At 36.4% G+C, this 14,163-nt stretch overlaps 1 protein-coding gene across 5 annotated transcripts in view; it reads left to right on the top strand.

Moving 5' to 3' along the window:
• ITGAM (integrin subunit alpha M) overlaps positions 1-14,163 on the top strand; it is a 61,386-nt gene that overhangs the window by 20,394 nt on the left and 26,829 nt on the right. For all 5 annotated transcript variants that reach the window (XM_011378586.1, XM_023522469.1, XM_023522468.1 and 2 more), the window contains 2 exons: positions 4,848-4,977; positions 5,248-5,390. In XM_011378586.1, coding sequence (XP_011376888.1) covers positions 4,848-4,977; positions 5,248-5,390 — 273 coding nt within the window. The remainder of the gene's footprint in view (positions 1-4,847; positions 4,978-5,247; positions 5,391-14,163) is intronic.

The following is a 14,163-nucleotide window of genomic DNA, read 5'->3' as shown; positions in this document are numbered from 1 at the left end:
TTGGTAGAATTCACTGGTGAAGCCATCTGGTTCTGAACTTTTACTTTTTGGTAGGTTTTGACGATGTTTCAATTTCCATACTGCTGATCGGTCTATTTAGATTTTCCAGTTTTTCTTGATTCAGTCTAGGAAGGTTGTATCTTTCTAAGTACTGGTCCATTTCTTCTAGGTTATTCAATTTGGTGTTATATACTTTTTCATAGTATTCTTGCATGATCCTTTGTATTTCTGCAGTGTCTGTTGTAATTTCTCCTCCTTCATCCCTGATTTTGTTTATTTGTGTCTTTTCTCTTTTTTTCTTGAGTGAGTCTAGCCAGGGGTTTGTCAATTTTATTAGCCTTCTCAAAGAACCAGCTCTTTGTTGCATTTATTTTTTCTATCTTTTTTGTTTGTTTGTTTTCAATTTCATTTATTTCTGCTCTAATTTTGATTATTTCTTTCCTTCTGCTGACTTTAGGCTTCATTTGTTCTTTCTTTTCTAGTTTTTTAAAGATGAAGTGTTAGGTTGTTTATTTGGGCCTGTTCTTGTTTTTGGAGATAGGCCCGTAATGATATGAACTTTCCTCTTATGGCTGCTTTTGCCGTGTCCCAAAAGTTTTGTTGATATGTTGTACTATCATTAACATTTGTTTCTATGTATCTCTTGACCTCTCTTTTTATTTCTTCTCTGACCCAGTCATTCTTCAGTAATGTATTATTTAATCTCCATGTATTTGTGGTTCTTCCTGCTTCTTTTTACAGTATATCTCCAGTTTCAAAGCATTATGATCAGAGAATATGGTTGGTATGATTTCAGTCCTCTTATATTTGTTGAGGCTATATGTGGTCAATTGTTCCAAGTGTACTAGAGCAGAATGTATAAGCAGCTGTTTTGGGATGGAAGGCTCTGTAAATGTCAATTATGTCCCGTTGGACTAAAGTATTCTTTAAGGATGTTATTTCCTTATTGATTTTCTGTTTGGATGATCTGTCCATATCAGATAGTGGGGTATTTAGGTCTCCTACTATGATAGTGTTTTGGTCTGTTTCTCCCTTTAGTTCTGTTAGTAATTGCTTTACATGTTTTGGGGCTCCCTAATTGGGAACATAAGTATTAATAAGTGTTATGTCTTCTTGGTGCATGATTCCCTTTATCATTATGAAGTATCCCTCAGTATATTTCCTTATTTTTTTATTTTGAAGTCTAGTTCTTCTGATATTAGTATTGCTACTAGCACTTTTCTCTGAATGCCATTTGCTCAAAATAGTATTTTCCACCGTTTCACTTTAAGTCTATATTCGTCTTTTGAGCTGAGATGTGTCTCCTGGAGGCAGCATATAGTTGGGTTTTGTTTTTTGATCCAATCTGCAACTCTGTGCCTTTTTACTGGTGAGTTCAATCTATTAACATTTAGGGTGATTATTGAACTATGAGGTCTTATAGCCATTTTATCTTTTGCTTTCTGGTAGCTCAGTGTTTCCATTGCTTGTTTGTCCTTGTGTTCTGTTTTTTTTTTTTTTTTTTTTTTTTTTTTTTTTTTTTTTTTTATTTTGGTTGGGTTTTGTGAGTTTTCCTTCTGGTCCTTCTTGTTTTATGCTACATATAGTCATCTATTTTCTTCTGTGTGTGCCTTATCTCCATTCCCCTTTGCAAATTTGGATCTTTGAATCCTCCCCTTTTCTGTCATTGTTGTCTCAATTTGTCCCTATGTGTACTGAATGTTCATTACTATCTTGCTATAGAAAATCTCTTCTTACTGTTTAAGCTTATAATGCCCTATTCTTAGTAAGGGTTGCACTCCTCTGCTTCTATTAGCTTGTTAGTCGCCTTATAAATTATGTATTTTTTTTTGATAATTTTGTTTTAGGTGAGCTGACCCCTTTCAGTATTTCTTGTAGGGCAGGCCTCGTAGTGGAGAATTCCCTCAATTTTTGTATGTCTGGAAAGGTCTTAATTTCTCCTTCATATCTAAAGGAGAGCTTAGCTGGATACATTATTCTTGGCTGTAGTCCTTTCATTTAATAGTTTGAATATTCGATTCCACTCCTTCTGGATTGTAAGATTTGTGCTGAGAAATCCAATGATACCGAATGGGTTTTCTTTTATAGGTTATTGTCTCTTTTCCCTGGCTGTCCTGAGAATTCTTTCTTTGTCACTGATTTTTGATAATTTTAATACAATATGTCTTGGCGAAGGCCTTTCTGGGTTGAGATAATTGGGTGTTCTGTTGACTTCCTGAATTCTAAGCTCCAGCTTGTTCCTTAGATTTGGGACATTCTCGGCAACTATTTGTCCGAAAATGCTTTCTAATCCCTGCTCCTTTTCCTCCCCTTTGAGAATGCCCATTATTATTGTTTCCTCTCCTGATGGTGTCAGGGCCGAACGGATATGCGGCTACACCTAGTGTCAGTGTCAGCAGAATTGCTGATTGAGAAGGGAAGGTTCCATGGTGAGAAGCCCAGTTGGAAGAATGCACAAGAGGCAGATTTGAGGCTGAATCGGCAGGCACCAACTTTATTGTGTGGAGCGCACTTCCGTTGGGAAGTGCAGTTCTATTGGGGAGTGCAGTCTATTGCATGGGGTACACAGTCTTGTGCATACTTCTCCTGATCCCTTTTCTTGTGCTCCCCTTCTGCTTTCCCCTTCTTCTCTCCAGGGGACCGCATGGCTCCTCACATAGCAGAGTACAATAGTGGCATTCAGCCACACATGCGTAATACAATAAGCTGAAGTATGTTTACATACTTTCTAAATCCGGAGTCCTATTCCTAGCCGCAGGCCTGGATCACAGCCAGACCTAGGGCCAGTCAGGCCTTGGATCAGCCAGGCCTTGGATAACAGCCAGACCTTGGATCACAGTCAGACCTTAGGCCAGCCAGGCCTGGTGCCCACAGATGGTATCAGCTAGTTCTTGTATTTCTCTTTCACTGTTTTTCATTCTTCAGTTTCTCTCTTCTTTCTTCTGATTTATTTCTAGATTTCTGTCTTCTATATCACTGATCCTTTTCTCCATTTGGTCGACTCTATTTCCCAAGCTTGCTCTTTCATTTTTCGACACTTTCAGTGTGCTCTTCATCTCCTGAAATTTTTATTTGGTTCTTTTTTAGCTTTTCAATCTCCTTGCTAAAGTACTCATTCTGCTGATTTAGTTGTTTTTTCAGTTCCTGAAATTGTTGATATGAATTGTTTTGGATCTCAGATTTTTTTTTTCAGAAGTACCATCCTGAATTCTCTGTCATTTAAGTTGCATATTTCTATATTTGTAAGCTTCTTTTCTGGAGATTTTTTTCTTTCTTTCTGAGATGCCTTGTCACCTTGGTTGTTCATGGTGTTTAATGGACTATTTCTCTGCCTGGGCGTTAACGGAAGTGTATTCTAGAAAGAAGATTTATTATATAAAGATCTTTTCCAGAAAGAAGATTTATTATATAAAGATCTTTTCCAGAAAGAAGATTTATTATATAAAGATCTTTTCCAGAAAGAAGATTTATTATATAAAGATCTCTCTTTAGCCTGTTGCAAAGAAGGCGTTTTTCTTTTGGTTTCCAGTAGGTGGGGTCTAAGCCTCTTGGATCTCTGCTTTGTATAAAGTCTCAATAGTGCCTTTTTTTTCTTATAGATATTTAATCATGCTTGCTACCCTCAGTGTCAGTCCCTGTCAGTGTTAGCGACAGTTTCAGAAGTGTTTGCTCAGATTCCTTTGGGGCTCCATGGTGATCAGTCTCAGAGGATATGGGGCAGGTTCCCTCTGGGTTGGGGGATAGGCTTACAGCTCAGCCTCATGTTTTGCAACCCGGCTGGTAATAATCAACTGTTATTTCTCTGCTGTACTTGCTTCTTTGCTGTCCCCACTTCTCTGCTTTCACTCTGATCCTTGGGCACTGCTGCTGGCTGCATGGAGCTCACAGCTCTTCCAGGCAGGGTTGTTCAGGGAACCCACCCCTTCCTCCTGCAGGGAGCTTTGGCTGTGAGAGGCAACTTCTTTGTTTCCTCCAGTCTACTGCCTCAGGCCTGGGGTTCTGACCTGTGGTAGCTCTTATGTGCAGATTCCATGCTCAGACATGCTGGTGTGCAGTTTTTATGTTTTTTTTTTTTTGTTGTTGTTGTTGAGTTTTAGATATTCAGCTTATCGTTGTCTCAAGGGAAGAGATCTGGGAAGTCTCTCACTCCACTATGTTTCTGACGTCACTCACAGGTTGCCTTGTCAATTTGTTGATGATTTCTTTTGTTGTGCACATGTTTTTTAGTTTGATGTAGTTCTCTTGTTTATTTTTGCTTTTGTTGCCTTTGCTTTTGGTGTCAAATCTAACAAAATCATCACTAAGACTGATGAATGTCAAGGAGCTTACTGCCTATATTTTCTTCTTGGAGTTTTATGATTTCAGGTCTTATGTTTAAATATTTAATCCCTTTTGGATTGATTTTTATGTATGGTGTAGGATAGTAGTCCAGTTTCATTCTTTTGCATATGGCTTTCCAGTTTCCCCAGCACTATTTGTTGAAGGGACTGTCCTTTCCCCATTGTACATTCTTGTCTCCTTTGTTGTAAATTAATTGATCATATTATAAGCTTATTTCTGGGCTCTCTATTCTGTTCCATTGGTTTATGTGCCTGTATTATACTATTTTTCCAATATCATACTATTTTGATTACTATAACTTTGCAATATAATTTGAAGTCAAGAAGTATAATGCCTCTAAATTTGTTCATCTTTCTCAAAATTGCTTTAGTTATTTGGGGTGTTTTGTATTTCCATACAAATTCTAGGATTGTTTGCTTTATTTATGTGAAAAATGCCACTAGAATTTTGATTGGGATTACATTGAAGCTGTAAGTTTCTCAATTCTGTTCTATCCTCTTTCCCAGAATGGTCCCTTGCTGGGTGCTGTGGGGAGCTTTGACTGGGCTGGTGGAGCCTTTCTTCATATGCCAGAGGATAAAATCACCTTCATCAACACAACCAGGGTAGATTCAGACATGAATGATGCTTACTTGGGTAAGTGAAGGGAATAGGAGTACTCTAAGAAGGGGTCAAGATGTGGCATAACTCAACCAGTGTTGATATTGAATCTTTCATAGAATTTTGGGATAGCTTTAAAGAAGACATTTCAAAATTTCATTTAATTATGTTAGCAAAGGGGAATATAGTGTGGGGTCCAGTTACTCCAACCTACCAAACATGGGACTGCCCCTTCTCAAGGGATAGGCCTGCTAGAAGTGTTAGAGTCTGTGAGGAAAAATGTTTCTCTTGGATCACCATCTTTAGGTTATGCTACCGAAGTCATCTTGCGAGGCCAAGTGCAAGCCCTGGTTCTGGGAGCACCTCGATATCAGCATACTGGTCTAGTGATGATGTTCAGACAGAATGCTGGTGCCTGGGAGACCAACACTCTTATCAAGGGCAGCCAGGTGAGTGCAGATCATGTGGATTATGAATGTGCAAATAAAGGCACCCTGGATCCTGAGAGATTCCAGGACTGGCATCACCAGGTGCCATGGGTAGCAGTGCTTTATAAAGGAACCTTTAGAGGGTTTTGAGCTGGAGACTCATAGGATCAGCTTTGCATTTGAGAATGTTGTATCCTCACTTTTCTAACAACAATAAATAACACTTGATTTATGCAGAGCTCTCTATAAGTCTACCTGTGTACAGAGCTGGTATTTGACAATACATAACCAGTATAGCCATATTAGTTATTAAAATATTGAAATAATTTTATATCTGTTAATAAGTAGCTGTTTCCCTGAGGTATCCCCTCTCCCTATGCACACTAGCTCCTTCCTCATTACTCTTGAAACTTCCCCAGCAATTACGAGGTCAGGCACCTCAGGGGACCTCTAGGACCTATTTCAGCTAAGTCCCTGATCAATTCTTGAGCAGTCCTAACAGTTCAATACTTTAAATAACATCCCTGCAAAAGCAGTGTGATTGAATCTTATGATGTGTGTGAGGCAACAATCTTTAGTCAAAATCATCCTTGCAAATTCCTAAAATAAGACTGTACCCATGATATCGTGCCTGTAGTTCTGTGTATATTCTTTTAATTTTCATCTGTGGTTCTCTTTAGCCTGCAATTAATGCATCATATGTGGATGACCAGTTTACTCTAATACCTGAACAAGCTTGTCATAATTCTTTGTCAATAGTCACATTCTCCATATGATCTTTAAAGGTTTTACAAACACATATTGGCTGCTGATGGTGTCAGTGCTTGGAACATATAAGGGATGGGGTGGGGGAGAATGTGTAGGGGAATTCCAGGAAGTCAAGTGTGGATGTGATGCCACTTCTCTGTTTTGTGTGTGTTCCAGGATCATATGGGGAAGATTGGTTGGTAAACTCCCCCACCACACACAGATATTATGCATGCAAATTTCAATCAAGGGTGATAAATAAACTGAGACAATGTGAGTGTTATGAGAGCAAAGGGGAGGGGCACCTACACAAGAGCATTAGGGAAGGCTTCTTGAAGGAAGTGACAGCTAAGGTAGAACTAGAGAAGTGAAGAGTGAGGAAAGAAAAGAGTCAGAGGAATGAAAAAGCATGAGTTTAGAGTGTGTGTATATGGGGGTGGAGGAGTATGGGAGAAAACACTGGAAAGAAAAGTAGGAAACAGATTCATCTTAAATTTATTGACTCCCTCTATTTCTACTGCTATCAGCCTGGTTCAGGCCATCATCATCTTTTCTGTGGACCTACCGGTAGCCCCCTTACTGCTCTCCTAAAATTCCATGCTGCCTTGCTCTAATCCATACTTTAAATAACATCCCTGCAAAAGAAGAAGAGTGAACTTTCTAGAGGAAACTATATCAGTCTTCAATTTAAGACCCTTTGTTGACTACACACCAATATGCAATAACGATTTAAAATTCCTCAACAAAATCCAGTTGACTCTTGAACAATATGAGTTTGAACTGTGTAGATCCACCTTTTTTTCAATAACTATATATGAAAAAATTTTTGGAGATTTCTGACAATTTGGAAAAACTCACAGATAAACTATAGAGCCTACAAATATTGAAAAAATTAAGAAAAAGTTAAGTGTGTCATGAACGCATATAATATTATGTATATAACATGTAAAATATGTGTTAATCAACAGTTTATGTTGTCAGTAAGGCTTCAATAGTTAAGTTTTTGAGAGTCAAAAGTTATACATGAATTTCATTTACATGGGGGATTGAAATGTTGTTCAAGGGTCAACTGTATTAGCAAATTGAATCCAGCAATCTATAGAAAGGATAATACTCATGATCAAGTGTGGTTTATCCCAGGAATGCAAGGCTTGTTAACAGTGAACTTTGGGAATATATTAAAAAACACCGGAGATATACTAAAGAACACTCAATTTTATACTTTAAAATGGTGAATTTTATGTTTGTAAATTTTATCTCAATTAGAAAAGCTATTCTGAATAAAACAATCAATGTAGTTCATCATAACAATAGACTGGAAAAGAAAAAACATAGTAATATTAATAGGTACAGAAAAAGAATTTGACAAAATGCAATATCCTTTCATAATATTTAGTTCTCAGCAAACTAAGAACTAAAGGAAACATTCTTAGTTCCTGAGAAACAGTAAATTTATAAAAAAAATCTACAGCTAGCATCATATTTAAAAGTAAAAGAGAACATTTTTCTCCTAAAATTGGAAAGAAGCCAAGAATATCTATTTTCATTGGTTTTATTCCACATTGTATTGGAGATGTGGCCAGTGCAGTAAAGCAAGAAAAAAGGCAGAGAAAGTATATGGAGTAGAAAGGAGAAAATAAGATTGTCTCTATTTGCAGATGACATGATTGTTTGCATGGAAAATCCCAAAGAATCTACAAAAACTACTATACCTAGTAAGTTATTTCAGTAAGTTCTCAGGATACAAGATCAACATATAAAAATCAGTTGTATTTCTATACTAGCAATGAACACTTGGAAATTTAAATTATAAAACCAGTAGTGTTTATAATAACACCAAAGACTGTGAAATACTTAGATGTAAATCTAACAAAATGTGTGCAATATCCGTATGCTGAATACTACAGAACCTAATAAGAGAAATCAAAGACATAAATAAATGAAGAGATATTTTGTATGTGAACCGAAAGACTCAATATTGTTAAGATGTCAGTTCACCCCAAGTTGATCTATAGATTCAACCCAAGTCGATCTATAGATTCAACCCAAGTCCAATCAAAATCTTAGTAGTGTGTTTTGTATAACTGACAAACTGATTCTAAGATTTATGTGGAAAATTATAGAAAGTAGAATTTCCAAAACAGTTTTGAAAAAGAACTTAGATAAATACCATTAAGTATTTAGTGGAGGAGTCATATACTGCCTGATTTCAAGACTTACTATAAAGTTGCAATAATCAAGACACTGTATTGGCAAAAGGATGGAAATGAAGATCAGTGGAACAGAATAAACCTGAAATAGATTGACACATATGTAGTCAGTTGATTTTCTTTTTTTAAATTCATTTTTTAATTACAGATGACGTACAATATTATATTAGTTTCAGGTGTACATCATAGTTATCAGACATTTATCTACCTTACAAAATGATCACCCTGATAAGTCTAGTACCCTTCTAATACCATACATAGTTATTAAAATATTTTTGACCATATTCCTTATGCTGTACTTTACATGTCTGTGACTATTTTTATAACTGGCAATTTGTACTTCTTAATCTCTTTTACCTTTTTTCACTCATCTTCCTGTCTCCTCCTATCAGGCAGCCACCAGTTTGTATCTATGAGTTTGTTTCTGTTTTGTTTGTTCACTTACTTTGTTTTATTAGATTTTACATACAAGTGAAATCATATGGTGTTTGTCTTTCTCTGTATGACTTATTTAACATAGCAGAATATCCTCTAGCTCCATCCATGTTGTTGCGAATGGTAAGATTTCATTCTTTATTTTTATGACTGAGTAACATTGTATATATGTACCACTTCTACTTTATCCATTCACCTATCATGGATGTGTAGGTTGGTTCCATATCTTGGCTATTGTAAATAATGCTGAAATGAACATGCATGTATCTTTTCAAATTAGTGTTTCAGTTTTCTTCAGATAAATTCCCAGAAGTGAAATTGCTGAGTCATATAACAGTTCCTTATGTTTTGTGTATTAACCCCTTCTTGGATATATCATTGGTGAATACTTTTTCCTGTTCTGTAGGTTGTCTTTTCATTTAGCTTATGATTTCCTTTGCTGGGCAAAAACTTTTTAGTTTAATGTAGTCCCATTTGTTTACTTTTTCTTTTGTTTCCCTTGCTTTGAGAGACATATCCAAAAAATATTTTGCTAAGAACAATGTCAAAGAGTTTACTATGTTTTCTTTTAGGGGTTTTATGATATCAGGTCTTAGGTTTAAGTCTTTAATTCATTTTCAGTTTATTTTTATATATGGTGCAAGAAAGTGGTCTATTTTTATTTTTTCTTGCATGATGTATCTGTCCAGTTTTCCCAATCCCATTCACTGAAGACACTGTCTTTACCTTATTGTATATTCTTGCCTCCTTTGTCATAGATTAATTGACCATTTAGGAATGGGTTTATTTTCTGGGTGTCTATTCTGTTCCATTGATCTATGTGTCTGTTTTTATCTCGATATCACACTGTTTTGATCACTATGGCCTCGTAGTTTATGTAATACCTCCAACTTTGTTCTTTCTCAAGATTGCTTTGGCTATTTGGGGTCTTTTGTGGTACCATGTACATTTTAGGATTATTTGTTTGAGTTTTGGGAAAAATGCCATTGATATTTTGATAGGTATTACATTGAATCTGTAGATTGTTTTGGGTAGTATGAACATTTTAACAATGTTAGTTCTTCCTATCCATGAGCATAGTCTTCCATTTATTTGTCTCTTCTTCAATTTATTTCTTTAATGTCTTACAGTTTTCCAAGTACAGGTTTTTACCTCCTTTGTTAAATTTATTCCTAGGTACTTTTTTTTTGATGCAATTGTAAATGGATTTTTTTTTTTTACTTTCTCTTTCTGATAGTTCATTATTGGTGTATAAAAATGCAACTGATTTCTGAATATTAATTTTGTATCTTGCTCTTTTCTGAATTTATTTATTAGTTCTAACAGTTTTTTTGTGGAATCTTTTATTTACAGCTTTTTTGAAATATAATAGACAATTAGTTTCTCATATTTACAGTGTAAAATTCAATGACTTTTTTTCAATTATAGTTGGCATATAATAATTAGTTTCACTTGTACAGTATAGTGATTAGAGATCTATATAACTAACAAAGTGATCATCCCAATAAATCTAGTACCCCTCTGCCCCTTACATATTTATCAAAACATTGCTGACTATTTTTCTTATGCTACACTTTATATCTCCAGGATTATTTGGTAACTATCCATTTGTACTTCTTAATCCCTTTGTCCTTTTTCACTGATCACCCCCCCAAATCCCCTCCCATCTAGTAGCCCTTAAAATATTCTTTGTATCTATGAGTTTGTTTCCATTTTTGTTGTTATTGTTTATTTTGTTCTTTAGATTCCACATGTATGTGAAATCATGTGACAACTGTCTTTTTCTATCTGACTTACTTCATTTAGCATAATACCCTCTAGGTCCATCAAGGTAATATCTTTTTCTATTCCCTTACTTTTAGTCTGCATGTGTCTTTTAATCTGAAGTGAGTCTCTTATAGGCAGCATATGCAAGGGTCTTGTTTTCTTACCCATTCAGCCACACTACCTTTTGGTTGGAGTACTTAATTCTTTTCCATTTGAGGTACTTATTGATAGATATGTAGTTATTACCATTCTTTATTCATGTTTTTGATAGTTTTTTGTTTTTTTGTTTTTTTTTTTGTTTTTTTTACTCTAAAGAAGTTCCTCCAACATTTCTTGTAATATTGGCTTGGTGATGATGAATTTCTTTAGGGGTGTGTGTGTGTGTGTGTGTGTGTGTGTGTGTGTGTGTGTGCGTATGTGTGTGCAGGAAGCTCTTTATCAGTCTTTTGACCTAAATAATAGCTTTGCTGAATAAAGTATTCTTGGTTGTAGATCTTGGGTTTTCATCACTTTAAATATTTTGTGCCAAGCCTTTCTGCTCTGCAAAGTTTCTTTTGAGAAACCAGCTGTCAGTCTTATGGGTGCTCCCTTGTAGGTAACTAATTGCTTTTCTCTTGCTGCTTTTAAGATTCTCTCTTTGTATTTAATGTTTGGCATTTCAATTATGATGTGTCTTGGTGTGGTCCTCTTTGGGTTCATCTTTTTTGGGACACTAAGTTTCCTGGGGTTGTATGTCTATTTCTTTCACCAGGTTAGAAAAGTTTTCTATCATTATTTCTTCATATAAGTTTTCTGCTTCTTGTTCTCTTGCTTCTCCTTCAGGTACCCCTATAATGCAGATGTTATTATATTTAATTTTGTCCCATAGGCTCTTTAAATTATTATAATATTCTTGGATTCTTTTTTTTTCTGTTCTGATTGAGTGCCCTCCACTTTCCCATTCTCTATATTGATAATTCGATCCTCCACTTCATTCATTCTGTTGATTCCCTCTAATATACTCTTCATCTCAGATAATGTATTCTTCATTTATGACTGGTTCCCTTTTATAATTTCCATTTCCATTTTTATGTTTTTTATCTCTTTGTTAAAGTTCTCATTGAACTCATCTATACTTCCCCTAAGTTTATTGAACATCTTTATAATCAGTGTTTTGAACTCTGCATCTATTACATTGCTTGACTCCATTTTTCCTGGATCTCTGTTCTGTTCTCTCATATGGTTTCTGCTTCTTTGTCTTCTCATTTTGCCTGCCTTTCTGTGTCTGTTTCTATGTACTAAGCAAAACTCCTAAGTCTCCCGGTCTTATTAATGTGGCTTTGTGTAATAGGTGTTCAGCAGCACAATCTTAAGAGGGGTCTAGCTGCAGGTCAAGTTTAACCCCAGCCTGTGCCCATCCAGGGCCACCCGTTAAGATTCAGCAAGCAATCCACAGATGCTATGCTTATAGTTGCCTCAAGAAACCATACCAGAAACTGAGGTCAGCTGCCACCAGTGTGGGTCTTGGAGTTGACTCAGCAAGGAGCACTGGACTCGTGGAGGATACCACTGGATGTCTCTTAGGTGGGGCCACGAGTTGGGGGAGGTGGAATTTCAGGGAATCCTCTTGGCAGAGCGACCTGTGTTATACAGTTTGATGACGTCTCATCTATACCTGCTTCTGCAGATGCACACTGGGAGTTGGGAGGGCTGAACAGAGAACAATGGATGCCTCCAGCACTTCTGCCTGGGAGAAAGCCTCACCTCCAGCCCTCACTCCAACAACTCAGTGTTCTCCTTTAAGACCCTAGTGCTCCCCGCCGGCACCCAGGCAGCCAACCTGGTGCTGGTGCTCAGAGTAAGAGAGTCTGTCACCTCAAAATTCTGTTTGTGGACACAGCCCCTTTAAAAGGAATGTCCGCAGATGCTGGCTGCAGCTGTTGTAGCTTCCGTCCCACTCAGCAGCTTGGGACTAAGCAGCCTTGTGTCTCACCCCCTTCTACTCCCTTCCATTGCAGGGTGATTTCTTATTTCTCTCATAGTTCTGGTGCTTCTGTTTATTTAAACCCCAGGCAACTCTGCTTGCTGTTTGCTCCTTATTTTGTTACAACTTTGTCATGGTCACAAGAGAAGTACAAAGCCTCTATCATCTACATCTCCTCCCTACCACCCTGCCCCCAATCTCTTTTGTAGAATCTTTTGTTTCTTTTTCTTGTCTGATTGTTGTGGCTAAGACTTCCAATACTATGTTGAATAAAAATGATGAAAGTGGATGTCCTATCCTATTCCTGATTAAAAAACACTTTCAGCTTTTCACTGTTGAGTTCGATGTTAATTGTAGGTTTGTTATATGTATCTTTTATTATGTTGGGTTAGGTTTCCACTATTTCCTCTTCTCTGAGAGTTTTTTTTCATAAATGGGTGCTATATTTTGGCAAATGATTTATCTACATCTATTGATATGATCGTATGATTTTTATCTTTCATTTTGTTTATGCGTGTATTATGTTAATTGATTTGCAGATATTGAACCAAACTTGCATCTCAGGAATAAATCCCACTTGTTTGTGGCATATAGTCTTTTTATTTTTTATTTTTAAAAATTTTTTATTAAGTTTATTGGGGTAACATTGGTTAATACAATTATATAACTTTCAGGTGTACATTATCATTTGACATATGTATGTTCTATTGTATGTTCACCACCCAAAATTCAGTTTCCTTCAGCTACCATATATTTGATCCCCTTGATCAACTTCACCCTCCCCCTAAGCCCCTATATTTGACTCCCTTTACCCAGTTTACCTTCTCCCTCCTCCCCCATCCCACTAGTAACCACTACTCTATAGTCCTCTTAACCACTAACCTATAGTCCATGTCCATGAATCTCTGTTTGTTTGTCCTGCTCATTTGTTGCTTTTAGGTTTATATCCCACATATAAGTGATATCATGTGATTTTCAACTTTTTCTGTCTGGCTTATTTCACTTAGTATGATTATCTTGCGATCCATCCATGTTGTCACAATGGCAGTATTTCATCTCTTCTTATGGCTGAGTAATATTCCATTGTATATATGTACCACAGCTTCTTTAGCCAATCATCTATCGTAGGACACTTTGGTTGCTTCCATGTCCTGGCCACTGGAAATAATGCTGCTCTGAACATCGGTGTGCAAATATCTTTTCAGATATGAATTTTCAAGTCTTTGGGGTAAATACCCAGTAGAGGGATTGTTGAATCATATGGTAGATCAATTCTTAGTTTTTTGAGGAATCTCCATACTATTTTCCATAGTGGCTGTACCAATATGCAGCCCCACCAGCAGTGTATGATGGTTCCTTTTTCTCTGTATCCTCTCCAACATTTATTATTACTTGTCCTATTGATTATAGCTATTCTAACAGATGTGAGATGGTATTTCATTGTGGTTTTGATTTGCATTTCCCTAATAGCTAGTGATGTTGAACATCTTTTCATATATTTGTTTGCCATTTGTATGTTCTCTAGGGAGAAATGTCTGTTTAGGTCCTCTGCCCATTTTTTGATTGGATCGTTTTTTGTTGTTGTTGGTGTTATTGAGTTTTATGAGTTCTTCATATATTTTGGATATTAGGCCCTTATTGGAGGTGTTGCTTGCAAATATATTTTCCCATT

The sequence above is a fragment of the Pteropus vampyrus genome, unplaced genomic scaffold (genome assembly GCF_000151845.1).
Source record: "Pteropus vampyrus isolate Shadow unplaced genomic scaffold, Pvam_2.0 Scaffold347, whole genome shotgun sequence".
NCBI lineage: Eukaryota > Metazoa > Chordata > Mammalia > Chiroptera > Pteropodidae > Pteropus > Pteropus vampyrus.
This window is presented reverse-complemented; position numbering and strand designations above follow the sequence as displayed.